Here is a 26,586-nt window from a genome sequence, read left to right on the forward strand (position 1 = left end):
TCAGACCACAAGAGATCCATGGCGTCGGGAAGTCGGCCCACCGGCGGCAGAGGACGGGGGGAGGGCCTCCGGGTGATGTTCTGAGGCCGTCCCAAAGGTGTGCGCCATACTCAGCGATGATGCCATTTTCGAGGGGCAGGAGCATCCGAAAACTGGCACCGCCCCCAATTTCGACATCAGAACAGATTCTCCGGGCAATTGGCGAATGCGATTTCGACGTCGGCAATCGGAGAATCCCGCCCTAAGTATTGACGCCAATGCAGAATCCGTGGACTTTTGCGACAGAACAACCGGCGCAGCACCTAGACCAATTCCACTACCTGTCCAACCAAACCTCACATCCCACCTCCTGGCCACCCCCCACTCCTCCCCATTGCCGTGACAGAAGTCTCCAGGCTAGTCAGCAAACTATGTTGGACACCTCCTGTTCCCCACCTCACTCCCTCAGCAGCTGCCACGTCGGTTTCACGATTTTTAAAAGCACAAGTGAACCGCGCCGTCGGGAACTCGGCCCATCGGAGGCGGAGAACCGCGGAGGCCCTGGAGAACACAGGGTGGGCCTGCTAATAATATGCAAACATGTCTACCGTGTGTGCATTCTGGTGCGCATTGACACCGCTGTCGAGGTGCTGGAGCATTTCGATTTGGCGTCAAATCGGCACCTGCCGTGATTTTGGCATCAAAACAGTGCTAACCACTGTGCTACCATGCCGTCACCTAGCACAGATGCCTGTGGTACCCCACTAGTCACTGCGTGCCAATCAGAAAAAAAAACATTCCTCCCAACTTTTTGTTTCCTGTCTGCTAACCAGCTTTTTATCCATCTCAAGACAGAACCTGTATTCCCATGTGCTTTAACATTAGATATTAATCTGCTGTGTGAAACCTTATTGCAAGACTTCTGAAAGTCTAAATAAACCACAACCACTGGTTTTCTCTGGTCAACTCTACTAGTTACATCTTCAAAGAATTCTAATGATTTGTCAAACATGATTTTTGTTTCGTAAATTCATGCTGATTTTGTCTGATTACATCACTGCTTTCCAAATGCTGTGTTCTTAAATCCTTGATAATGGACTCCAGCAACTTCCCTACTACCGATGTGAGGCTCACTGGTCTATAGGTCCCTGTTTTTTTTCAACCTCTCTTTTTAAATAACAGGGTTACATTTGCTACCCTCCAATCTGTCGGAACCATTCCAGAGACCAAAGAAGTTGGTAAAATGACCACCAATGGATCTACTATTTCTTGGGCCACTTCCTTAAGTGCTCTGGGATAAAGATTATCAAACCATGGTGATTTGCCAGCTTCAATCGCATTAATTTCCACAAAATAATTTCTTTACTGACATTTATTTCCTTCATCTTCTCACTGAAACTTGTGCTTCTCAGATCTTCCAGTGCATTATTCATGTCTTTCTTTGTGAACACAGAAGCAAAGTACGAATTTAGTTCCTCAGCCATTTCTTTATTCCCTGTTATGAATTCCCTGTTTCTGACTGTAAGGGGCCTACATTAGTTTTTATTAATATTTTTCTCTTTACATACCTGGAGAAACTTTTACAGTCAGTTTTTATGTTCCCCACTCGTTTACTTCCAAATTGTATTTTCCCCTTCTTAATCAATCCCATGGCCTTTGCTGAATTTTAGACTGTTCCCAATCCTCAGATCGATTGCATTTTCTTGCTAATTTGTATGCCTCTTCTTTGAATCTAATACTCTCTCTAATTTATCTTGTAAGCCACGGTTTAGCCACAATTCCCTTCCTACTCTTGCGCCAAATAGGAATAACAACTTTTGGAGTTCACCTATTCGTTCCTTGAAAGCCTGCCACACACTTTTTACTCCTACCTTCTGCAGTAGAACCAACAGCTGTTTCTGTGTCCTCTGGGAGGTCATTCCCCTCACCAGCATGGGAGCAGAGTGGTTAGCACAGTTGCTCCACAGATCCAGGGTCCCAGGTTCGATTCCCAGCTTGGGTCACTGTCTCTGCGGAGTCTGCACGTCCTCCCCATGTGTGCATGGGTTTCCTTCGGGTTCTTCGGTTTCCTCCCACAGTCCAAAGATGTGCAGATTAGGTGGATTTGCCATGTTAAATTGCCCTTAGGTTGGTGGGTTTACTGGTTCACGGGGATAGGGTGGAGGTGAGGTCTTAAGTGGGGTGCTCTTTCCAAGAGCCGGTGCAGACCCGATGGGCCAAATGGCCTCCTTCTGCACTGTAAACTCTATCAGTATCAAAACAGTATCAAAAACGGTATATCTGTTGTGCAGGGAAATGGCCACAGGAGATTCCTGCACGGTGCGTGAACTCGTTCCCATCCAGTTCCAATGGGTTACACAGTGGATCTTGCCTGCACTACAGCCCATGCTCCCACATGTAGGGGGCACGGTCGCACAGTGGTTATCACTGTGGCTTCACAGCACCAGGGTCCTGGGTTTGATTCTGGACTTGGGTCACTGTCTGTGCGGAGTCTGCACATTCTCCCCGTGTCAAATTATTTGAACTATTTCATTTGTCATTGAAAATCGATTTTTAATTAGATACTCTGTGTTTCCTCCGGGTGCTCCGGTTCCTTCCACAAGTTCTGAAAGATGTGCTTGTTAAGTGAATTGGACATTCTGAATTCTCCCTCAGTGTACCCGAACAGGTCCCATAGTGTGACGATTAGGAGATTTTCACAGTAACTTCATTGCAGTGTTAATGTAAGTCTACTTGTGGCAATAACAAAGATTATTATTAGTAGTAGTAACTATCGGAATCCAGGGCAGAATTTCATGGTCAGAGTGCCTCTCCCTCACACCAGGCAGATGTAGAGGGTGGGCAACATCAACACGGCTATGTCTGAGAGCCTCAATGCAATTGCATGTCCATCAGGAAATCAACTGTCTGCTCTCAGGGTTTCATTCCCTTCAAGCGACCCAGAGTGCATTATCCTTGTGGTTGCTACTGAATGGACAATTCATTTCCATTGACATTCATTTCTGAATCCTTTTCATTTGTCATTGAAAATCGATTTTTAATTAGATACTCTGTGTCCGGGGTGATAAAATGCAGACCTCATGAAAACAACAGATATGCCATAAGATACAGAACAATGGACACTGCAGGACCTACCTGAACCACTTCCTACCCCCAGGACATTTAGACTGGAAACTCCCTTTTTCCCGATGCTGTGAAGAAAATAAAATATTATTGTTATATTCCACTTTGTGGTAATATGTCATTATTCTTTACCTTTTGATTCAGAATGGTCTGATGCGTTGATGATAAAAAACCACCAATCTTTAGATTGAAGCAAAACTATTTTATTGAATAGAGATTAATTAAATAAAGTTCGCACTCACTACTGAGCTATAACTACTAACAAAGTAAGGTTGAATCCGTTAAACAGTAATCTAGAATCTAGTATTAACTAATGATGAATCTAACTCAAATCTAAACTACTCCTCGTGCTGTGATCAATACGTCTCCTCTGCTAATCACCCAGCATTCCCTGAGGTCTGATATTTATACCGGGAACTGGTGGTGCCCTCTAGTGTTGGAATTGCACTGAGATGTAATGATTAACCCTTTACTGGCGTACCTATATATGTATCGTTACAGTTATTTTTAAAAGGCATGAACAAATCTGAAATGATGTTTGTTACAAACGGTTTCACTGAACAATGGCTACATAGATCTTAATTTTAATATGCAAAAAACTCAGAGTTAATCTGTAAACCTGCAAAGCAAAAGTTATCAAATTATTTGAACTATTTCAATTCGGCACAAAGAAGCAAATGACCTGAAATTTACAGTAGCAGTGATGGTGAAACTGTCAGCATTCCCTGTCATTGCCTCTCTGAAACTTGGAATGATATGTATAATCTAAGGAGAGTAAGGGGTTAACAAGATGATATTCATGTATATCAACACTAGATGGCATCACTGAGTAGTCTTATGAAAGGCTGCGTCTCTAAGTATTCTTTGGGACGCTATTGGGGAAGTTGATAAATAAGGATAGTGTGAGGTTGAGTTAGAGTGTGGGTTGTATTAGTGAGAGATGATTAATTATGTAACCTAGATTCAATACAATATTTTGTTAGCTGCTACTCAGTAGATGGGCAAACCAGTTCAAGTAGTGTAAAATAAACTAGCTCTGGTTTAAATGTATAGCTTTATGTTCTTTGTAAACACTACAACTTTGACAACCTTGGAGAACAATAGAAGGAGCATAACATGCTACCAGGAGTGGAAATCTAACAAAACTGACAGTCACTTCTGAAGTCCATACATACAGTGAAGCACGGAAATCTTTGACAAAGGGTTATCTGGACTTGAAACGATAGCTCTTTTCTCTCCCTACAGATGCTGCCAGACCTGCTGAGATTTTCCAGCGTTTCCTCTCTGGTTTCATATTCCAGCATCGGCAGTAATTTGCTTTTACCCAAACCCCTCTTCCCTATTCCCGTAACCCCATCTAACCTTCATATCCTTGGACAATTGGGACAATTTACCATGGCCAATCCACCTAACCTGCACATCTTTGGACTGTGGGAGGAAACCAGAGCACACGGAGGAAATACACGCAGACACGGGGAGGATGTACAAACTCCACACAGTCACCTGAGGACGGAATTGAAACCGGGCCCATCATGCTGTGAGGCAGTAGGTCTAACCACTGGGACCTGTTGTAAAATCCCATGAATAAATTACACCTCATTTGATGAGGTGTTGCTGGAATTTGAACAATGTACCATGTTTGTAATTAACCGCTGAACAGCAACACAAGAACTGAAAATTCAATTTCAAATTTGTCAAATCTTTCCATTGTGATAAGAAATTGCACATATGTTTTAATTTTTTCTAAGGTAGTAATATTTTAGCTTCCACTTTAATCCCATGTGTATGCGCCCAATTGTTTATTTTGTTATGGGTAAAATTGTAATGTTAGGGGGTTTAGTGCTTTTTACTTTCTGGATTTCTCTCTGTCAGAATAAGGCAATGTAATGCGCTGCTCACCGGGCTTGATGGCATCATTATTACTCAGAACCTCGCAATCACCTTGACTTGGAGCCAGATTCAAACTCATATTGGCAAAAGGAAAACTCATGCCACAGAGATTGCTATGTTTTGTGAATTAAAAACAATAAAGCAAGTGACTTTTAAGAGATTCAAGGTTGAGGGGGGAAGACAGCAAAGTGCAGCTGAGGCCACAATTGGGTTATCCATGATCTTATTGAGTGGTGGAGGAAGCTAATGGGCCAAATGACCCACCCCTACTCCGAGCGTGGAATTTTCCTAAATCTTAGGTAAGCGTCACTCTCGGAGCCAAAACCAGCCCGAGTCCCACCAGCCTCGATGGTGCGATCTAGCAGCAATTTGAACCACTTTGAAAAATTATTTTTCCCCAAGTGGAAAATGCCCAGCATCTGATTCTCCCGCCCTGTTTTCATCTGAGACCTTCAGTAAAGGTGGCGCTGCTTTTAAACAGCTCTACAGCATTTACTCTCATTCAAGCCAGGAGGATGGCAGCCAGGAGGCCAGCTCCACGATTCATGGAGGGGGCACTAACCACAATGTTGGATGCCGTGGAGGAGAGAAGAGCAAGAGGTTGACAAGATACCCTCCAGAAAGATGATGAACCCCACCTGGGAGACGGTGGCAGCAGCACGACAAGAGGACAAGGGTGCAATGCCACAGGAAGATGTGCAACCTATTCCGTTCTGCCAGTCTAAGTATTTCCTGTATCCTCTCTGCACTCCACCTTGTTGTCACCGTGAGGAATGTCACATTAACTTCACAGGCTTCCAGCTAGCAGGGCTCCAGCTTCCCACACCTGCTAGCTTCTCTGCTCATGTGTCATGCTCATACATGCCAGCTTTCATCAACATCTTACCTACCAGACATCCAGTTAGTAAAATCTCCATTTGTGTTCCTGCAGGATAAGCCTGTTCACAACAGTTGTGAGTGAGAAAAGACGGGTGACGGGTAACTGGAGTTGAAGATCCTGACTCTATTTGAGGAGAGAGAGCCCTGGGGCTCACAGGGGAGGAGCAGTGATGGGCCTGTGCGGAGAGCCAGCTCGGCCTGTGAGAGGAAAATAAGGAGCCTCTGCACTTTCATTCAAGTGGCGCATAGCCTGGGGACTTCGCCCCAGAAGAGTCTGGGAGTGACGAGCCAAATTGAATCCTCCTTTACTGAGACCAGCGCAACCCGAGCACAGCGGCCTGAACAGGGTTACTCAACAACACCGGTGCTACCCGAATGTAGACGGGGCACTGGAACGCGCCACTCCAGAGGACGTCTGCCAAGGATATCTCAGGCAACAAGGTGTGGAAGGAAATTGGCTGCCCCCACCTCTGATGTGCATGTGGACACCTGAACATGGTGGGAGAGTACAGAAAGTATTGTGAGGGCACATTGTCATTTTGATATGTCACTACATTAAATATTATTGTTATTCACCACTTCAACACCTCAGATTCTTAAACCGACCTCCCAGTGGCATGGCCTCCCCATCAGGATGCAGGTGACCTCACTGGGGCTCCATGCCCATCAGACAGTTTGGCCCTCTCATTGCGAATGTTTCAGGACTCAGGCATGATTCAGTGAACACTAGACCTTCATCCCTAATCCCCTTCTAGTGCAAAGGGACAAAGGAATGTAGTGCAGAACCTCACTGAGACATGGGCCGGGGAGTCAGCACGCTGGCAGTAGACATACAGGAGTCAGACATAAACAGTAGCTGAGGAGAATCGCAGCCCATTCGACACTGCGAGTCATCATAATCCTCCTGCATTGACCATGCAGCTGTCACACCCAGCACCCTGATGATTGAGATCTCGGCTACCTCCACTCCTGGTTGCAAAGGGATCACGACAACCTGGGGGGGGGGGGGGGGAATTCACAATATAAGCCAGCATACCAGTCTTCAACCATGAATTGGGAGGTGTTGTTGAAAATACAAAAAAATGCGTCATTTGAAACATGGAAGTCTGGCAATATCTGGTCTGAGAGAAACCCGAGAGGATACAAGGAAAGATCCAATGAAGGTTAATAGCAGCTGCAAAGGACAGGATTATAAAATGCAGATTCTTTCTCACAAGCAGGCTTAGCAAAAACACAGGATTCTTGTATTAAGCTAAAACAATGGTTCACACCTCCATTGAAAGTAACTATCTTAGGATGCATCTGGAAAGGAAAAGATGATGTTCAGTTGAATTTGGTGTCAATTCTAAGTGTGAAATTTTGCTAACATCAAGTAAATTAAAGAAAATTGGAGACAACCTGTCTATGATAAACATAATTTAAAGTCAAAATCAAAGGCAAAAGTTATGAGCTGGGGACAATTGGAAAATTAAACTATTGAAATGACAGGTATTACAAGTAACACCTCTTGAAACCAAAGCATTTTGAATATCACAAAGGAACTTTGAACATCACAAAGGACAATGTAATCAGATCTGAGAGGTGAGATTATGCCCAAAATGAATACTTAGTTGTATTAGAATGTTTAGATCAAAGATACTTTTTAAAATCAAAGTGGAAATAAGTTAATTTACAATAAGGTAATAAAAACTTGATAACTATTAGAAAGAGAATATAAACCCAGGGAGCAAAACCAGAAGGAGAAGGGAAGGGGGGAGAACTCAGAGAACTCAGAGAGAGGAGAGAGAAGAGAAGCATATTCAGCTCTCACAGTTAGGTCATGGGAAATACATGACAAGCAGCTGAGCTTAAACAGCTATACATCTAAGGAAGACGAGAATTTAAACAGTAGTCAGAGTCAGCTGAGAGATAGCTAGCAGAGCCATCTCTTATAGCTCAGTACATGGGATCGACAAGACACAGCAACGGAGCTAACCAGCGAATACATCTCAAGAAGACCAGACTTTAAAGAAGATTGATTGTCAAGGTGGGCCTGAAGGTCCCTTCAACCAACCAGAATTTTTTACCTTTCTGTAAAGAAAGTGTTTGCAGCTTTTAAAAGAAAACATATAAAAATAAAATAACTTTAGGGGCCTCACGGTAGCATGGTGGTTAGCATCAATGCTTCACAGCTCCAGGGTCCCAGGTTCGATTCCCGGCTGGGTCACTGTCTGTGTGGAGTCTGCACGTCCTCCCCGTGTGTGCGTGGGTTTCCTCCGGGTGCTCCGGTTTCCTCCCACAGTCCAAAGATGTGCAGGTTAGGTGGATTGGCCATGCTAAATTGCCCGTAGTGTAAGGTTAATGGGGGGATTGTTGGGATACAGGTTACGTGGGTTTAAGTAGGGTAATTATTGCTCGGCACAACATCGAGGGCTGAAAGGCCTGTTCTGTGCTGTACTGTTCTATTAACTTAACCTGAAAAAGTGGTTATTCCTAAAGTCTACTTTACTTACTTAGCAATGCAGGACCCAGGACATCAATGCTACTAAGTGGTAAGTAGATAAAATCTTCGGTGAAGGTATGGATTATACCAGGGGATAACTTGAAAATATAGTTTGACCTGAATAGCACCCACTGAAGCCTGCATCGGAGTCAGGGAGTGAGAATCCCTGTTCACCATTTAGAATGTCGGCACTTTTTGGTATAGGGGAAATTCTAAGAATGATGGTGAGTTTCCAAAAATAGAGGTCATGAGGGCATTTATAGCCCTTCTGCCTGTTCACATCCTCGCCCTCTGGGCTGCACTCTGAGGCTCTTCTTCGGCGTCCTCATGCACATCCTCCTCACACAAGGACATATTTCACTCTTCAAGATGGTCCTCAGGAAGCTCCTTGCCCCACAGCCGAGCCAAATTGTATAGGGCACAACCGACCACAATAATGTAGGAGGCCCTCTGGGAGCTGTATTGAGAGGCCCACCAGACCTGTCAAGGCAGCAGAATCACATCATTAGCAGGCCAATGCACTGCTCATTAACAGATTGAGTCGCACTGTAAGTTCATTTTAATTGGTCCCCGCAGTGGTCTGTGACCTCTACACTAGTGTCATCAGCCGTAACATGAGTGGATATCCATTGTCTCCAAGGAGTCATACCTGTCACCTGAGATGTCCTTTGAAAATCCCAGGGATCTGCTACTGGCCTAAGATGATGCTGTCATGCATGCTCCCTGGAAAACTTGCACCCCTGTGCATGACACATCTAGCGTTCGCACACCAGCACACCAGCTGGATATGAGGGAGTGGAACCCCTTGTGTTGGTTAAGGAGTGAGTACCACTGAGTGAGCAAACTGAGAGCATTTTTTTAAGAATGGACAATCCACCTAACCCACACATCTTTAGACGGTGGGAGGAAACCGGAGCACCTGGAGAAAACCCACGCAGACACGGGGAGCATGTGCAGACTCCACACAGGCAGTGACCCAAGCCTGGAATTGAACCACTGTGTTACCTTGCGCCCAAATGTCCTGATCAACATGGACTTGCATTTAGTCTTGACTGTTTCTCATCCATTAAGCCTGTGCCAACTGGGGATTATTTCAGGAGGGGAACGTGCTTGCTCATCGTGACTTGCTGAAGTCAATTGGATAGTGATGTATAAAAACAGAGAGTAAAAGTTTTTACAAATATATAAAACAAAAAAGAGTGGCTAAGGTAAATATTGGTCCTTTCGAGGATGAGAAGGGAGTTTGAATAATGGGAGATGAGGAAATGGCTGAGGAACTGAACAGGTTTTTTGGGTCGGTCTTCACAGTGGAAGACACAAATAACATGCCAGCGACTGATAGAAATGAGGCTATGACAGGTGAGGACCTTGAGAGGATTGTTATCACTAAGGAGGGAGTGATGGGCAAACTAATGGGGCTAAAGGTAGACAAGTCTCCTGGCCCTGATGGAATGCATCCCAGAGTGCTAAAAGAGATGGCTAGGGAAATTGCAGATGCACTAAAGATGATTTACCAAAATTCACTAGACTCTGGGGTGGTCCCGGTGGATTGGAAATTAGCAAACGTGACACCACTGTTTAAAAAAGGAGGTAGGCAGAGAGCAGGAAATTATAGGCCAGTGAGCTTAACTTCGGTAGTAGGGAAGATGCTGGAATCTATCATCAAGGAAGAAATAGCGAGGCATCTGGATAGAAATTGTCCCATTGGGCAGACGCAGCATAGGTTCATAAAGGGCAGGTCGTGCCTCACGAATTTAGTGGAATTTTTTGAGGACATTACCAGTGCAGTAGATAACGGGGAGCCGATGGATGTGGTATATCTGAATTTCAAGAAAGCCTCTGACAAGATGCCACACAAAAGGTTGCTGCATAAGATAAAGATGCATGGCATTAAAGGTAAAGTAGTAGCATGGATAGAGGATTGGTTAATTAATCGAAAGCAAAGAGTGGGGATTAATGGGTGTTTCTCTGGTTAGAAATCAGTAGCTGGTGGTAAATTGTTCACAATTTACACAGATGATTTGGAGTTGGGGACCAAGGGCAATGTGTCCAAGTTTACAGATGACTCGAAGATGAGTGGTAAAGCGAAAAGTGCAGAGGGTACTGGAAGTCTGCAGAGGGATTTGGATAGGTTAAGTGAATGGGCTAGGGTCTGGCAGATGGAATACAATGTTGACAAATGTGAGGTTATCCGTTTTGGTAGGAATAACAGCAAACGGGATTATTATGTAAACGATAAAATATCAAAGCATGCTGCTGTGCAGAGAGACCTGGGTGTGCTAGTGCATGAGTCACGGAAAGTTGGTTTACAGGTGCAACAGGTGATTAAGAAGGCAAATTGAATTTTGTCCTTAATTGCTAGAGGGATGGAGTTTAATACTAGGGAAGTTATGTTGCAATTGTATAAGGTGTTAGTGAGGCCACACCTGGAGTATTGTGTTCAGTTTTGGTCTCCTTACTTGAGAAATGACATACTGGCACTGGAGGGTGTGCAGAGGAGATTCAGTAGGTTAATCCCAAAGCTGAAGGGTTTGGATTATGAGGAGAGGTTGAGTAGACTGGGACTGTACTCGTTGGAATTTAGAAGGATGAGAGGGGATCGTATAGAAACATTTAAAATTATGAAAGGAATAGATAGGATAGATGCGGGAAGGTTGTTTGCATTGCTGGGTGAAGGCAGAACTAGGGGACATAGCCTTAAAATAAGGGGAAGTAGATTTAGGACTGAGTTTAGGAGGAATTTCTTGACCCAAAGGGTTGTGAATCTATGGAATTCCTTGCCCAGTGAAGCAGTTGAGGCTCCTTCAATAAATGTTTTTAAGGTAAAGATAGATAGTTTTTTGAAGAAAAAAGGGATTAAGGGTTATGGTGTTCGGGCCGGAAAGTGGAGCTGAGTCCACAAAATATCAGCCGTGATCTCATTGAATGGCGGAGCAGTCTCAAGGGGCCAGACGGCCTACTCCTGCTCCTAGTTCTTATGTTCTTATGTTCTTATGCCTGCCTTGGTTGGTGGGTGGGCAGGTCATTGATCCTGACCAGCAGGCATTGGGGACCTGGAGGAGAAGCAAGCCCTTTGCCTCTTGATCCCATGCTACCAAGGTTAGAGCCTGGAGACCTGAGGCTTAGTCCCATTCCTTGACTTGGAACTTTTTTAAGTTCAATCAATTCAACTAAATCAAATAAATTGAGGGATAATGTAAAAGGGGCACTCCTTAAAGGGACTCTGCACTAAACAAAAACAAAGAGAAAATGAAACTAAAAACTTCAAATAAAAAGATGATTAAAAGGGTCGATAAAGCACAAAACATGAAGCCAAGGGCAGGAGTTCCACCACCGCTCTCTGAGGCATGTTTTCCTGTAGAAGGGGCATCACACCATTGTTTACCCACTCCATCTTCTGTTCCCGCCGATGTCTATAGTGTTTTGTGTGACTTGCCTGTCCCGCCACCAAGGTGTCACTTTCTGCGGGGCCGGAAGATCTCGCCTGCGGGAAGGTCCAGAAAATCCCACCCCAAAAGTCTCTTTGCTTTCTCAAGAGGCCATGCAAAATCTAATTATCTTAAAAGCATCTGGAGGTCACTCAGTGTCCTCGCCAATATTTATCCCTCATAAAGATCTCTAAAATAATATTATGGTAGACATTGTGTCTTTCTTAACGGAGTTAAGCAAGGATTTATTGTACAAATTTAGCAATATGATTGCCTGCACTCTGTCATGTTCGGTAGAATTGCCGATATGAATGATGCACTATGGGCAGCACGGTGGTGCAGTGGTTAGCATTGCTGCCTCACGGCACCAAGATCCCACGTTTGATCCCAAATCTAGGTCACTGTCTGTGTGGAGTCTGCACATTCTCCCCATGTTTGCATGGGTTTCACCACCCACAACCCATAGATGTGCAGGGTAGGTTAATTGGCCGTGTTAAATTTCCCTTTAATTGGAAAAAAAGAATTGGGTACTCTAAATTTATTTTTAAAAAATGAATGATGCACTGCAAAACATAGAGTCATAGGGCGGGATTCTGTGATCCTGAGGTTAAAGTTGACGCCGTCAGAAACGCCGTCGCGTTACCCGACGGCATCAACACTGCCTCAGGATCAGCACTCCTGGCCCCTACAGGGAGCCAGCACAGCACTGGAGCAGTTCACGCTGCTCCAGTTGCTGATCCCGGTGCGAAACGGGCACCAACGGAGTCTGCGCATGCGCAGTGGCACCGGCGGCAATGCGCGCATGCGCGGTGGCTTCCTTTAATGAGCCAGCCCCGATGCAACATGGCGCAGGACTACAGGGACTGCCGCGGAAGAAAGGAGGCCGCCAGCCAGAGAGGCCGGCCCGCCAAGCGGTGCGCCCCGATCGCGGGCCAGGCCACATCGGAGGCCCCCCCTGGGGTCAGAAGCCCCCATAGACCGCCCCACCCCGACCCTTTCACGCCGAGTTCTCGCTGGCTGAGAGCAGGTGTGCACGACGCCGGTGGGACTTGGCCCATCCCGGGCCGAGAATCGGCTGGCCGGCCGCGCAGAGCAGCTCCTGACCGGCGGCGCACCAACCACGCCGGCGCCAATGGCTGTACGGAGAATCGCGTGCCGGCGACGGGGTGGCGTGGCGTGATTTGCGTTGTTTGCGGGGATTCTCCAGTCCAGCCCTGGGCTGAGAGAATCCCGCCCGCAGTCATCGAGGTTTACAGAATGAAAACAAGCCCATTGGCCGAACTTATCTCTGCCGCCCAGTTTTCATCACTAAGCTAGTCCCAATTGCACGCATTCGGCCCATTCCCTCTGTACTCATCTTTCCCATGTTACTGTCTAAATGCTTTTTAAAAGACAAAATTGTACCCGCCTCTACTATTGCCTCTGGCAGCTCGTTCCAGACACTCACCACCCTCTGTGTGAAAAAATTCCCCTTCTGGACCTTTTTGTATCTCTTCCCTCTCACCTTAAACCTATGCCCTCTAGTTTTAGACTCCCCTACCTTTGGGAAAAGATGTTGACTCTCTACCTGAACAGTGCCCCTCATTATTTTATAGACCTCTATAAGTTCACCCCTAAGCCTCCTTCGTTCCAGGGAAAAAAGTTCCAGTCCATCCAGCCTTTTCTTCTTATAATAATAATAACCTTTATTATTGTCACAAGTCAGCTTAAATTAACACTGGAATGAAGTTACTGTGAAAATCTCTAGTCGCCAAACTCCGGTGCCTGTTCGGGTACACAGAGGGAGAATTCAGAATGTCCAATTCATCTAACAGCTCATTTTTGGGGACTTGTGGAGAAAACTGGAGCACCCAGAGGAAACGCATGCACACACAGTATAAACCATCAAGTCTTGGTAGTATCCCAGTAAATCTTTTCTGCACTCTTTCTAGTTTAATAATATGCTTTCTATAATAGGGTAACCAGAACTGCACACAGTATTCTAAGTGTGGCCTTATTAATAACTTCGACAACTTCAGCAAGACTTCCCAACTCCTGTTTTCAATGTTCTGATCAATGAAACCAAGTATGTTGAATGTCCTCTTCACCACCCTGTCCATCTGTAACTCCACTTTGAAGGAGCTATAAACCTGTACTCCTAGATCTCTTTGTTCTATAACTCTCCCCCACTCCCTACCGTTAACTGAGTCGGGCCTGCCCCGATTTGACCTACCAAAATGTATCACCTCACACTTGCCTAAATTAAACTCCATCTGCCATTCATCAGCCCACTGGACCAATTAATCAAGATCCTGTTGCAATCATAGATAACCTTCTTCATTGTCTACTATGCCACCAATCTTGGTGTCATCTACAAACTTACTAACCATGCCTCCTAAATTCTCATTCAAATCATTGATATAATTTCCAAGAGCCGGTTCAGACTCGATGGGCCGAATGGCCTCCTTCTGCACTGCAAATTCTATGATAATAACAAATAACAGTGGCCCCCAGACTGATCCCTGAGGCACACCGCTGGTCACAGGCCTCCAGTTTGAAAAAAATTCTCTACAACCACCCTTTGTCTGCTGTCATCAAGCCAATTTTGTATACGATTGACTACCTCACCCTGAATCTCATGAGATTTAACCTTATGCAACAACATCCATGCCTTTCGCAACAGTAAATACCGATGAGAAATATTCATTTAAGATCTCACCCATCTTTTAGAGATCCACACATAGATGACCTTGTAGATCCTTTTTAATTTTTTTTTAATAAATTTAGATTACCCAATTATTTTTTCTATTAAGGGGCAATTTAGCGTGGCCACTCCACCTACTCTGCAGATTTTTGGGTTGTGGGGGCGAAGCCCACGCAGACACCGGGCGAATGTGCAAACTCCACACGGGCAGTGACCCAGAGCCGGGATCGAACCTGGGACCTCAGCGCCGTGAGGCGGTTGTGCTAACCACTAGGCCAACGTGCTGCCCTACCTTGTAGATCCTTAAGAGGTTCTACACTCTCCCTCATTACTTTTTTGCCCTTTATGTATTTGTAGAAGCCTTATCTGCCAAAGCAATCTCATGTCTCCTTTTGCCCTCCTGATTTATTTCATAACTCTACTCCGACAACCTCCATGCTCTTCAAGGGATCCACTTGATCCCAGCTGCCGATGCATGTGAAATGAAATGAAATGAAAATCGCTTATTGTCACAATCAGGCTTCAAATGTAATTACTGTGAAACGCCCCTAGTCGCCACATTCCGGCGCCAGTTCGGGGAGGCTGCTACGGGAATTGAACCGTGCTGCTGGCCTGCCTTGGTCTGCTTTCAAAGCCAGCTATTTAGCCCTGTGCTAAACCAGCCCCTTATGCCTCCTTCTTCTTTTTAACTAGGGTCTCAATTTCCCACGTCATCCAGGTTTCCCTACTTCTACCAGCCTTGCCCTTCACTCTAAAAGGAATGTGCTTACCCTCAATCCTGGTTAATACACTTTTGAAAGCCTCCCACTTACCATCCGTCCCTTTGCCTGCCAACAGACTCCCCCAACCAATCCCCAATACCATCAAAATTGGCCTTGCCCCAATTAAAAATTTTAACTTTTGGGACCAGGCCTATCATTCTCCATAGCTACCTTAAAACTCATGGAATCATGGGCATTGATCCCAAAGTGATCGCTCACCAAGACTTCTCTCACCTGCCCTTCCTTATTTCCCAAGAGGAGGTCAGGTTTTGCCCCCTCTCTAGTCAGGCCATCTACATACTGAATGAGAAATTCCTGCTGACTGCACTCAACAAATTTCTCTCCATCCAAGCCCCTAAGGTTATGACTGTCCCAGTCAATGTTGGGAAAGTTAAAGTCCCAAACTATTACCACCCTATTTTCCTTGCAGCTATCTGCAATCTCCTTACATATTTGCTCCTCAATTTGCTGCTGACTATTTGGTGGCCAGTAGTATAATCGAATCAAAGTGATCTCTCCCTTCTTATTTTTCAGTTCTACCCATATAGACTCAGTGGGTAAACCCTCGGATATATCCCCTCTCAGTGCTGCTGATATTCTCCCTAATCAAAAATACAACTCCCCCTCTCTTACCTGTTCTATGTTTCCTATAGCATCTGTACCCTGGCACATTGAGCTGCCAGTCTTGCCCCTCAATTAGACATGTTTCAGTAATAGCTATAGTAGCCCAGTCCCATGTATCCATCCATGCCCAGAGTTCATCTGCCTTGCCCATCAGGCCACTTGTATTGAAATAAATGCAGTTGAATGTCGATTTCCCTTGTTCTCTGCCATGCTTTCTCAAACCATCTGTCCGGTCTGGTTTTGCACACTCTCCCTGTGTTTTATTTCTCTTAGCCTTACTGGACCCTTTCACTAAATACTCCACAATCTCTGTACTCTGTACTGTACTCAAAAAACTCTGCCTTTTTTGAGTTTTGACTTGGTTTGGCTGCTTTTCACTTTTGCCCTTACTGCCTTTTGTTTCTGTCCCCACTTCAATTCCTTCTGACTTTCTGCATCGGTATCCATCCCCCTACCATGTTAGTTTAAACCCTCCCCAACAGCACTCGCAAACACACCTTCTAGGTTTGTACAGGTTTGTACTGGTTTGTACTGGTCCCACCGAGTTTAAATAATTTATGATGAAACAACTGCGTGGTAAGATAACTGGAATAAATAACTAACAAACTACTAACACTAACTGTTATAGAGCTACTGCAAAATACTCTATCTACCAACACAACTTACTCACAACTCCTTGAGGCACAGAGCCACATGTTGTACAAATTATATACAGAATTGCTTTATGCATAACATCACCTACTCATCCTGCATTGCCGAATTCATGTTTGGTGATGGGCCAGAGAATTGCCGATGGCGCTGAATTGGGGGCAGTGCCGCTTTTGCGATGCTCTGCCCTCTGAAAAGCGGTGTACGTTGAGAGTACGCCGCACGTCGTATCCACGGCCTCCGATCGTTGGCAGAGGCCTGCCCCCCGATGCTCCGTCCCCGACCGGCTGAGTTCCTCTCGGCGTGGGTCTCTCATGGTCTTTCATCCGTCGGGAACTCAGTATAGCAGCTGCGGACTCAGTCCAACACCGCCACAGTCGGGGGACGGCCAATCCGTGGGTAGGAGGGGACATATTTGGGGCTGAGGTCACTGTGGTGGACCGGTTCAGGGCTGAAGAGGGGGATTATTTTGCATCCACCATGAAGCACGGTGTGGCTGCTGTAGGCTGTCAGTGGCCCTTTTGTGCCAGTTGTCCTGGCGTAACTGTTTTCATGCCAGCGTGGGGACTTTAGTCTCCAGAACGGAGAATCCAGCCAAAGATGTTTAAATATCAACATGGAAATCAAAAAAAACTTTGTGACATTGAACAAAAGCATCATATCAGTTGCAACATCCTGTAAAATCTGCCAACGGACAATTCAGCAGTGATCCCAATAACAAGTCAATGACATGCAAAATAAATAGTTACACAAGAATCCTAATTTACATTGTAGATAACATTCTATCGTTATTGTTAGTGGAGGAGGGGAAGGGGATCAGAATCAATTAAAGGTTCAAAGAGTAAAATATGAGGCAGAATATGATCCATTTCTAAGGGAAACTGAGAGCGTTGTTTGAGATCTTACATTTAAGTTCAATTATTCTGGTTAATTTTATGCACCTTTGTACTTTATAATGAGTTTGAACCTTAAAGAAAATAAAATGGAAAACAAAAAGTGCAGTTGCAAAACTTTGATAAGACCCCCAAATCCACAAAGTTGTGCACTTTGGTAAGAACAGGCGCCAGAATGTGGCGACTAGGGGCTTTTCACAGTAACTTCATTTGAAGCCTACTTGTGACAATAAGCAATTTTCATTTCATTTTTTTCATTTCGAGTTGCTTCAACAATTACTCTCAAACATTGAACATTCTGCTCTGGAACATTCCAGAATTTCATATGGAAAGCATTGGGGGTGAGGGAAAATCACTTGGGATTTACAGGCATAGACTGTGATAAATCTAGGGAGCAGGATTGGCAAAGGAAAATTTGATAACATTTTAGACAGAGAGGAACCATATTGTGCTTATATAAAGTGAAGAAACGTTAAACAAACAGTTTATTGGGCCACAGTTAAAATATCACATCAGTTTTAGATTGTCATATTGGGAAGGATTTTTAAAATTCTCAACAATTGCAAGAGCTTTTAGATACCTCTGAGTAAGCTGAGAGTGTAGTTTTCAGAATTTCCCAGTTTGTATACTGTTTCATAAGAGCAGAAGACATAAGAGGAGATATAGGCCATTCAGCCCATTGAGTCTGCTTCACCCTTCAATGAGATCATGACTGATCTGATGTGATAATTCTTAACTCCATTTTCCTGCCTTGTCCCTATAATATTTGATTCCCTTGCTGATTAAAAATCTTTCTCCATTTAAATAATAATCAGCTTCCTTATTCTTCTTACCAAAGTGCACAATTTCACACTTTCCACTATTATGTTCCATCTATCAAGTTTTGCCAATCACTGGAAGTCAAGATATTCATTTTGTCTGCCCCAAACAGAGTCTATGTTATCAGTGGGGGGGGGGGGGGGCAGGAGATGCCAATATGATGCTGGGCATTACCTCAGTGGCATCTGTATTATTCCTTGTGTCTGAATAAAGCTCGTCATCGTACAGTTGAAGTAGATGTTTTATTTGTCTGAGTTTGTTCTCTCTCCAGCACTTATACTATGTTATATCTGAGCTGCCTGTCTGTGTCCTGCTCACCAGCTGCCGTTCCTGTGAAGAATGTCTCTGACATCCTGTCTGTCTGTATTTATAACATCTCCCGTGCTCCCTCTAGTGATTGCTTAGTTGTATTGCATTTACATTGACCCCTTGTATATATATAGTGATGCATATCACTACAGCACCCTCTCAGAAACTATGAAAGCTGACAGATCTGTTTTGCAGCAGCAAGGTACCAATCAAACTGCTCCCTTTTCTGTTAAATAACTTTTCTTACACACACTGATTGGTTCCACTAAAAACATCTCCTTGGCAGATGCTGCAGATCAGTTAGCAGCTAACTGGAGCTATTTTTCTTTTGCTCTCCCCTGGTATTCTTGGTACCTGCAACATCTGCAGAAATGTGGTAAGTGAAGCCAAATAGACAGGGTAGAATTTAGCAGTCCCGACATGGCAGGGCAGGGCCGTAAAATGGGGCATTCCATTCAAAATTCCTATCTCTTCGTCGGGAGTGGAAACTCCTGCCAGCGGGAGTGGCTGCAAAGTTCCGCCCACAGAGATGTCACTGGCATCCATTTCCCGGCCACTGGGATATTGGAGGAAATGAGGAATGCCCCACAAATTTATTATTTAATTGAAAATTTAACTCATTTGTTGCAGGGTTTTCCATCAATCTTTATGAATTTAAAAAAAACATGGTGCACAATGCAACTAATTGGGAACAAAGTCCCACAGCATGTGCGTTTAGTCACATATTTCCCAGCTTTCCTGTTGTTTAAGGGACCTCAGCGGGGAACGCGCAGCCCGAGTCCTCACATTGCCCCATTTTGTACAGGGGGGTGCTCTACCTGCCAGAACTCCGCGGTGTAGCAAAAGATCGGGTGCTCCGATCTGCTAGGACCCCAAAATGACCCCTGACCACCCCCAGCCAACCGCACTATGGGAGGGTTTCTGGCCCCCCAAAACACCAAACAGTGCACCACCGGACTGATAACGCTTGTGCAAAAAATGCAAGCTTGGCAACATGGTAGTGCCCATACCAGCTGGTAGTGCCACTTGGGCACATTGGCAGTGTCAGGCTGGCACTTACAGGATGCCCAGGTGGCACCGGTAGCATCAAGGCACCACCCCGGCTAAAGGGCTTCCAATCTCCTGGGAGATCCCTAAGACTCCCGATCCATCTGCTCCCCGTTTGTGGAGACCAGTATTGAACGGTGCTTACCCGAGTGCTCCAAGACAAAAGGGATGAATACTAACGCCTCAGGTACCTCGGGATTCTGCACATTAGAGTGAGACTAGCTGTCTTGCTCTAATATGTAGATTTACCAAAAAGTGATGCCGCCCACAATGGGGGGGGTGGGGGGGGATTTACATCCCAACTCCTCGCAAGATCGTTTTGGATCTCACAAAGCACTGTGAGCCGAGTAGATCCCAGGAATGGGGTCACCCGGTATTTATCACCCACGTTGCTCCGCGGTGCCTTGTGTTTCATGCGCAGCATGGCCATTTGATCGCGCTAATTTTTATTTAATGGAACTAGTTGCAAAGTGTTTTTCTTCAATTAAGTAAGGGTTATTTTGTGCACCAAAATTTATATTAATTTCTTCTCCTTTATCCTTGCTTCGCCAGGTTAATGCTACACCTTTAAAACATTTCATGTTCATGAAATCTTAGCAAACAGTTTGATTATGTGATGCTCCTGGGCTGAATTCTCCACTCCCCGACACCGGAAGCGGGAATCGCGATCGGGCAGAGAATTGCTCAAAATGGAAACATTCTGTTTTGCGACAAGCACCAATTCCGACGTCATGCTCAGCCCTCTCGTTCACAGCGATATCGAAGTTTGCATCCTGTGCCGGTGGATACTTGCAAAACCGTCATTTGCATGGATTTTAATATCAGTAGCGGCTTCAGCACTTCATGTTCCAGCCTTCCGCGGTGCTCCATCCCTCTTAGGTGGAAGTCTCACTGGGGCAAATTGGTGCAAGTATTTACAAGCAGGGCATGGGTGCCATGATTGTGGTGGGGGAGAGGGAGGCGAACAAAACTTTGAAAAAACCTAAAATATTATTGGGCTTGCTGGGGAGTTGCCGCCTAGGTCAGGTGCAGTAGCTGGATATAACTTCGAGCCAAGTCCATGGACTCGGGGTGACCCTCTCGGGATCAGGGTTGCCTGGCACAGAGCATCATTGCTGAAATATGTGTTTTAAGTGCAGGCTACTGACAGGCTCCAGGCTACTCTCACTGCTGAGTGCTGCCTGTGTTCTTTGAATGCCATGTATATAGGAGCCCACCCAGGCCACCCCTTTGGACACCCTGGTGCCAGAGCTGTTTCATCAACTGGCTGGATATGGCTAAGCTCAATCAGGTGCCCAGCAGGTCTTGGTACTCCTCAGAAGTGGTGCCACACTGCAGAGGAAACAGGGGATCAGCAGAGCTCATCACACCCAAAGGGCACCTGCACCTTGGCCTTTGGAACACACCGGCACCCATCCGAATCACCAGCTGTCTCCTCCTGGTGAGGCTGACAGCACAGACTGCTGCTGCCACCCAGGTGGTGTTCAGGAGGGCAGGTTTGAGTCTGTAACCCACCCCGGGGGCGAGAGTACCCCTCCTCTCCTTTCGGACTTGGAGCTGTGGAGCAAATTTCCGAACTTGGAGGACAGATCTTCTGTGAGCCCTCTTCCTGGCTGCAGTGTGTGTACGGTAAGTGGAGCGCTTAAAAACAGCTCCAGCTGTCAGGCTCTTTGACACTAACTCAGGCCCCATTGGTTAGAATGCTCACTGGGCCAGGAATTGTTCTCAATTCAAGCCAGCAGCGTGCTGGCCTATCAGCATGCCCTGACTCGCTTACCAAATAGCGCCCCAATGGAAGTGAAAACCACATGTAATTCAGTCCCAGGAGCAACACTGGCCTCCCAAATGGAGAATTCCAGCTCCTATACCCATTCGCATCTCCTTTGGGAACATGGGGGACAAATTTCCAGATATTGACGTAGATCGAAAATGTTACATGAAACTTAAAATTGAACCTCTCTCTCCTCACTACCCTCATCCCCAATACCTGAGGTTCCATTTTCAGGTGAGTACATTTCCAACCCGTATTCATCTTTTCCAGTGGCCGGCGATTTTAAGGTCTGGCTTTACTGCAAGATAAACTAATTTGTATGAGGACAAGATGAACAGGTCTTCAACCCTGTACAATTATTTGTTTTTTCTTTCCCAATATACCGGGTGACGGACTGATAACTGGGAATGATTGCACGCTTCCTGCTTGCTACATTGACCGGTTAGTAAGCCAGTTAGATCCCAACAAACTGCTGTATGTCTGAAATTTTGATAATTGAGAATAAGAATGTTACCCACTGTTGCAAGCCATTGTATAAATATATTGTACCGACCGGGTAGCTCAATGAGCCCTGAGCTGCCCTATCTGATACATGTGCCAGCGCACAGGTAGACCGACTCCGGGCCATTTATACATTGTATAAAGAAAACATTTAGAGGTAACTTAACACAGATTTAAAGAAAGGTTTCCACTGAATAAGTAAGAGACTATCTCGCTCATGGTCTTTTCTGTATCCCCAGTTTTGAACACAACTTTAAACAAGCCTTACCTGGTTACTACATCTGGCAGATTCTCGTTAATGAACTTTTCCATGCACTGATGTTCAGTGGAACGTTCTATAAAGAGATTAAATGACTTAAAATATAGACCAAAGTCTGAGGAGAGGGGTTTCATAGATGACTCCATCCTTGGTTCCCTGCTGTTTAGGAAAGATAAAGTTCGGTTCAGTCTGAATTTTATAATCATTTTATAATCAGGTCATGACCTTTGCCTTGACTAGACCTTGATTGCAAAATTTGGAACATTCCATTGCTGCCTGCTTTTGGTGAATATTAACTGCCACAGTGCATGCTCAGCTCAATTATCTTCCTCAACTTTAGCCTCCAATCTTCGTTTGTATCCCAACCCATCATGAACTCGTACTGTCCTCTTGTCCCGGCCTTAATATCTCCCTTGATGCAAATTCTCTAATCCATATTCACAGCTATCCCTTGACCTTGTTGTGGCATTATGTCAAATGTTCAGAATACAAAGGGTTAATATCACATCAGAGTTATCCACTAGATGGAGCCAGATGCAGGACTATATAAAGCACTGATTCACAGACCTCTGGCAGAAGACTGGAGAGGAGTACTGAGAGAGTGTGAAGTACAGTTATAGACAGAGTATAGAAACTAGTATCAGTACAGTGTAGATTACTAGATTATTGTTTACTATAGGAGTATGTCCATACTCGAACTCAATCTATAAATTTGCGGATGATATGACTGTGGTCGCCGTACCTCAAACAACGATGAATCAGACTACAGGAGGGAGATAAATAACACTTGGCTGCATGGTGTACCAAAAATAACCTCTCTCAAAATCATAGATTATCAAAGATTATCATAGAATTTACAGTGCAGAAGGAGGCCCTTCGGCCCATCGAGTCTGCACCGGCTCTTGGAAAGAGCACCCTACCCAAGGTCAACACCTCCACCCTATCCCCATAACCCAGTAACCCCACCCAACACTAAGGACAATTTAGGACACTACGGGCAATTTATCATGGCCAATCCACGTAACCTGCACCTCTTTGGACTGTGGGAGGAAACCGGAGCACCCGGAGGAAACCCACGCACACACAGGGAGGATGTGCAGACTCAGCACAAATAGTGACCCAAGCCGAATCGAACCTGCGACCCTGGAGCTGTGAAGCAATTGTGCTATCCACAATGCTACCGTGCTGCCCATGATATGTGCTGCCCACGGAAATGTCGGAAAGACCGAGGAACTGATCATCGACTTCAGGAAGCGTAGCACGACATACACTCACATCTGCATCATTGGCTCCGAATGGAAATGGGGATCATCATCACCAACAGTCTGTCCTAGTCCACTCACATTGATGCAACAGTCAAGAAAGCCCAACAATGTCTCTACTTCGTACGGAAGTTAAAGAAATTTGGCATGTCTGCATCGACTCTCACAAACTTCTACAGATGTGCGATAGAGAGCATCCTATCCAGTTGCATCACAGCCTGGTATGGCAACTGCTCAGTCCAAGATCACAAGAAACTGCAGAGTGTGGAAAACTCAGCCCAACGTAGCACACAAGCTTGCCACCCCGACATTGATTCTGTATACATCTCCCGCTGCCTCAGGAAGGCAGACAGCATTATCAGAGGCTCCTCCCACCCAGGCTTTGCCTTCTCCCTGACCCTTCCATCAGGCAGAAGGTCTGAAGACCCGCACATCCAGACATAGGAACAGCTTCTTCCCCACAGCTACAAGATTCTTCAACGATACCCCTCGGACTGATCTGTTCCTTGTAAGAACACTATTCACGACACCCTATGCTGCTCTTGCTCATGTATTTGATTTGTTTGGCCCCTTGTTCCACACTGTAACCATCACTGTTTGTCAATGTACCATTTGTCAGTGTTCTCTGTTGATTATTCTTTTTGTCTACTGTGTACGTACTGTGTACGACGAGTGATGAATGTAACTGAGGCTTTAATACACTAAACAGCAAGCCTCCTGCCTCTGGACCCGAACTGGGAGACTTGCCACCTTTTTACATAAGCCAGAGGGGAGGTGCCACAGGCGGAGCCAGCCTGGACAAGCCCAGGCATGTACAACACAACACAATGCAATACAAAGCAATACCGTGGTTTACCACATTCACTCCCTGTTTAAAAAAGAGTCCGGCAGGGGTGAAGTGGTCTTAAAGGTCAAGTCTGTCGGGGGCCTTGACCTTCCGCCTTGATCGCCTCAGTCCCGGCTTGTGTCCTGCCGCCCGTCCTGATGTGCCACGTAGGCATATTGTGGGTTTGCATGGAGGGGGTCGGTTTTATGGCTCCTCGCATGCTTCCGGAGAAGGACGGGCCCTAGGACTGCCAGCCAGGACAGGAGAGAGACCCTGGAGGTGGACTTCCTAGGGAAGGCAAACATACGTTCATGAGGAGTCCCGTTGGTGGCTGTACACAGGAGCGACCGGATGGAGTGGAGCACATCGGAGAGGTAGGGCCAGAAGGACGGCCTTCCATACCGTCGCGTTCCCCTTCTCCACCTGTCCATTTCTCCGGGGGTTATAGCTGGTCGTCCTGCTGGAGGCGATGACCTTGCTGAGCAGGAACTGATGCAACTCGTCACACATAAAGGAGGAACCCCGATCACTGTGGATGTAGGCGGGGAACCCGAACAGGGTGAAAAGACTGTGCAGGGCCTTGATGACGGAGGCAGAGGTCATATCAGGGCATGGGATGGCAAAGAGGAATCTTGAGTATTTGTCAACGATGTTGAGGAAGTACACGTTATGGTCAGTGGAGGGTAGGGGCCCTTTGAAGTCGATGCTGAGGCGCTCAAAGGGATGGAAGGCCTTTACCAGGTGTGTTCTGTCTGGCCGATAGCAGTGCGGCTTGCACTCCGCGCAGACCTGGCAGTCCCTGGTCACGGTGCTGACCTCCTTGATAGAGTAAGGCAGGTTGCGAGCCTTGATGAAGTAAAAAAACGGGTGGCCCCGTGGTGACAGAGGCCATTGTGGAGGGCCCGGAGTCGGTCTACCTGTGCGCTGGCACATGTACCAGATAGGGCAGCTCAGGGCTCATTGAGCTACCCGGTCGGTACAAGATCTCGTAGTTGTAGATGGAGAGCTCGATCCTCCACCTCAGAATCTTGTCATTCTTAATCTTGCCCCGCTTTGTGTTATTGAACATGAACGCAACCGACGGTTGGTCAGTGAGGAGAGTGAATCGCCTGCCGACCAGGTAATACCGCCAATGTCGCACAGCTTCTACGATGGCTTGGGCTTCGAGTGTCGAATTTCGGAGGCATGGAGGGTACGGGAGAAGAAAGCCACGGGCCTGCCTGCCTGGTTGAGGGTAACGGCCAGAGCAAAGTCCGACGCATCACTCTCCACTTAGAATGGGATGGACTCGTTCACCGCGTACATCACGGCTTTTGCAATATCTGCCTTGATGCGATTGATGGCCAGTCGGGCCTCAGCCGTCAGGGGAAAAACGGTGGATTTGATAAGTGGGCGGTCCTTGTGCGCATAATTGGGGACCAACTGAGCATAGTACGAGAAGAACGCCAGGCATCTCTTCAGGGCCTTGGGCCAGTGGGGAAGGGGGAGTTCCAGCAGGGGGCGCATGCGGTCGGGGTCGGGCCCTAGCACTCCGTGTTCCATGATGTAGCCGAGGCTGGCCAGGCGGGCTGTGCGGAGAACGCATTTGTCTTTATTATAGATAAGATTCAGGAGTTTAGCGGTGTGGATGAAATGCCGGAGGTTTTCGTCATGGTCCTGCTGGTCATGGCCACAGATGGTGACATTGTCTAAGTACGGGAAAGTGGCTCGCAGCCTATACTAGTCAACCATTCGATCCATTTCTCTTTGGAAGACCGAGACTCCACTATTGATGCCGAAGTGGACCCTGAGGAAGTGGCAGAGGCAGCCATCTGCCTCAAGGGCAGTGTATTGGCGGCCCTCCAGGCCAATATGGAGCTGGTGGTACGTGGACTTCAAGTCAACTGTGGGGCAGCAGGGTAGCATGGTGATTAGCATAAATGCTTTGCAGCTCCAGGGTCCCAGGTTCGATTCCTGGCTGGGTCACTGTCTGTGTGGAGTCTGCACGTCCTCCCCCTGTGTGCGTGGGTTTCCTCCGGGTGCTCCGGTTTCCTCCCACAGTCCAAAGATGTGCGGGTTAGGTGGATTGGCCATGCTAAATTGCCCGTAGTGTCCTAATAAAAGTAAGGTTCAGGGGGGGGAGGGTTGTTGGGTTACGGGTATAGGGTGGATACGTGGGTTGAGTAGGGTGATCATGGCTCGGCACAACATTGAGGGCCGAAGGGCCTGTTCTGTGCTGTACTGTTCTATGTTCTATGTTCTATGTTCTATGTTCTAAGACCCGATACTGCGCAATCTGGTTGACTATGTCAGATATGCATAGGGAGGGAGTACGCATCGAGCTACGTGTACCGGTTGATGGTCTGACTGTAGTCGACGACCATCCAGTGTTTCCCCCCAGTCTTGATAACCACCACTTGGGC

The 26,586-nt window shown here is 46.2% G+C and overlaps 1 protein-coding gene across 1 annotated transcript in view; it reads right to left on the bottom strand.

Moving 5' to 3' along the window:
* Positions 1-22,298, bottom strand: part of LOC119962083 (histamine N-methyltransferase-like) — a 48,660-nt gene extending 26,362 nt beyond the window's left edge. Inside the window, exons 1-2 of the mRNA XM_038789935.1 lie at positions 22,106-22,298; positions 3,115-3,170 (exon numbers count right to left, since the gene is read on the bottom strand). Coding sequence (XP_038645863.1) covers positions 3,115-3,170; positions 22,106-22,242 — 193 coding nt within the window. The 5' untranslated portion in view covers positions 22,243-22,298. The remainder of the gene's footprint in view (positions 1-3,114; positions 3,171-22,105) is intronic.
* Positions 22,299-26,586: the final 4,288 nt, after the last annotated feature.

The sequence above is a fragment of the Scyliorhinus canicula genome, chromosome 2 (genome assembly GCF_902713615.1).
Source record: "Scyliorhinus canicula chromosome 2, sScyCan1.1, whole genome shotgun sequence".
Lineage (NCBI taxonomy): Eukaryota > Metazoa > Chordata > Chondrichthyes > Carcharhiniformes > Scyliorhinidae > Scyliorhinus > Scyliorhinus canicula.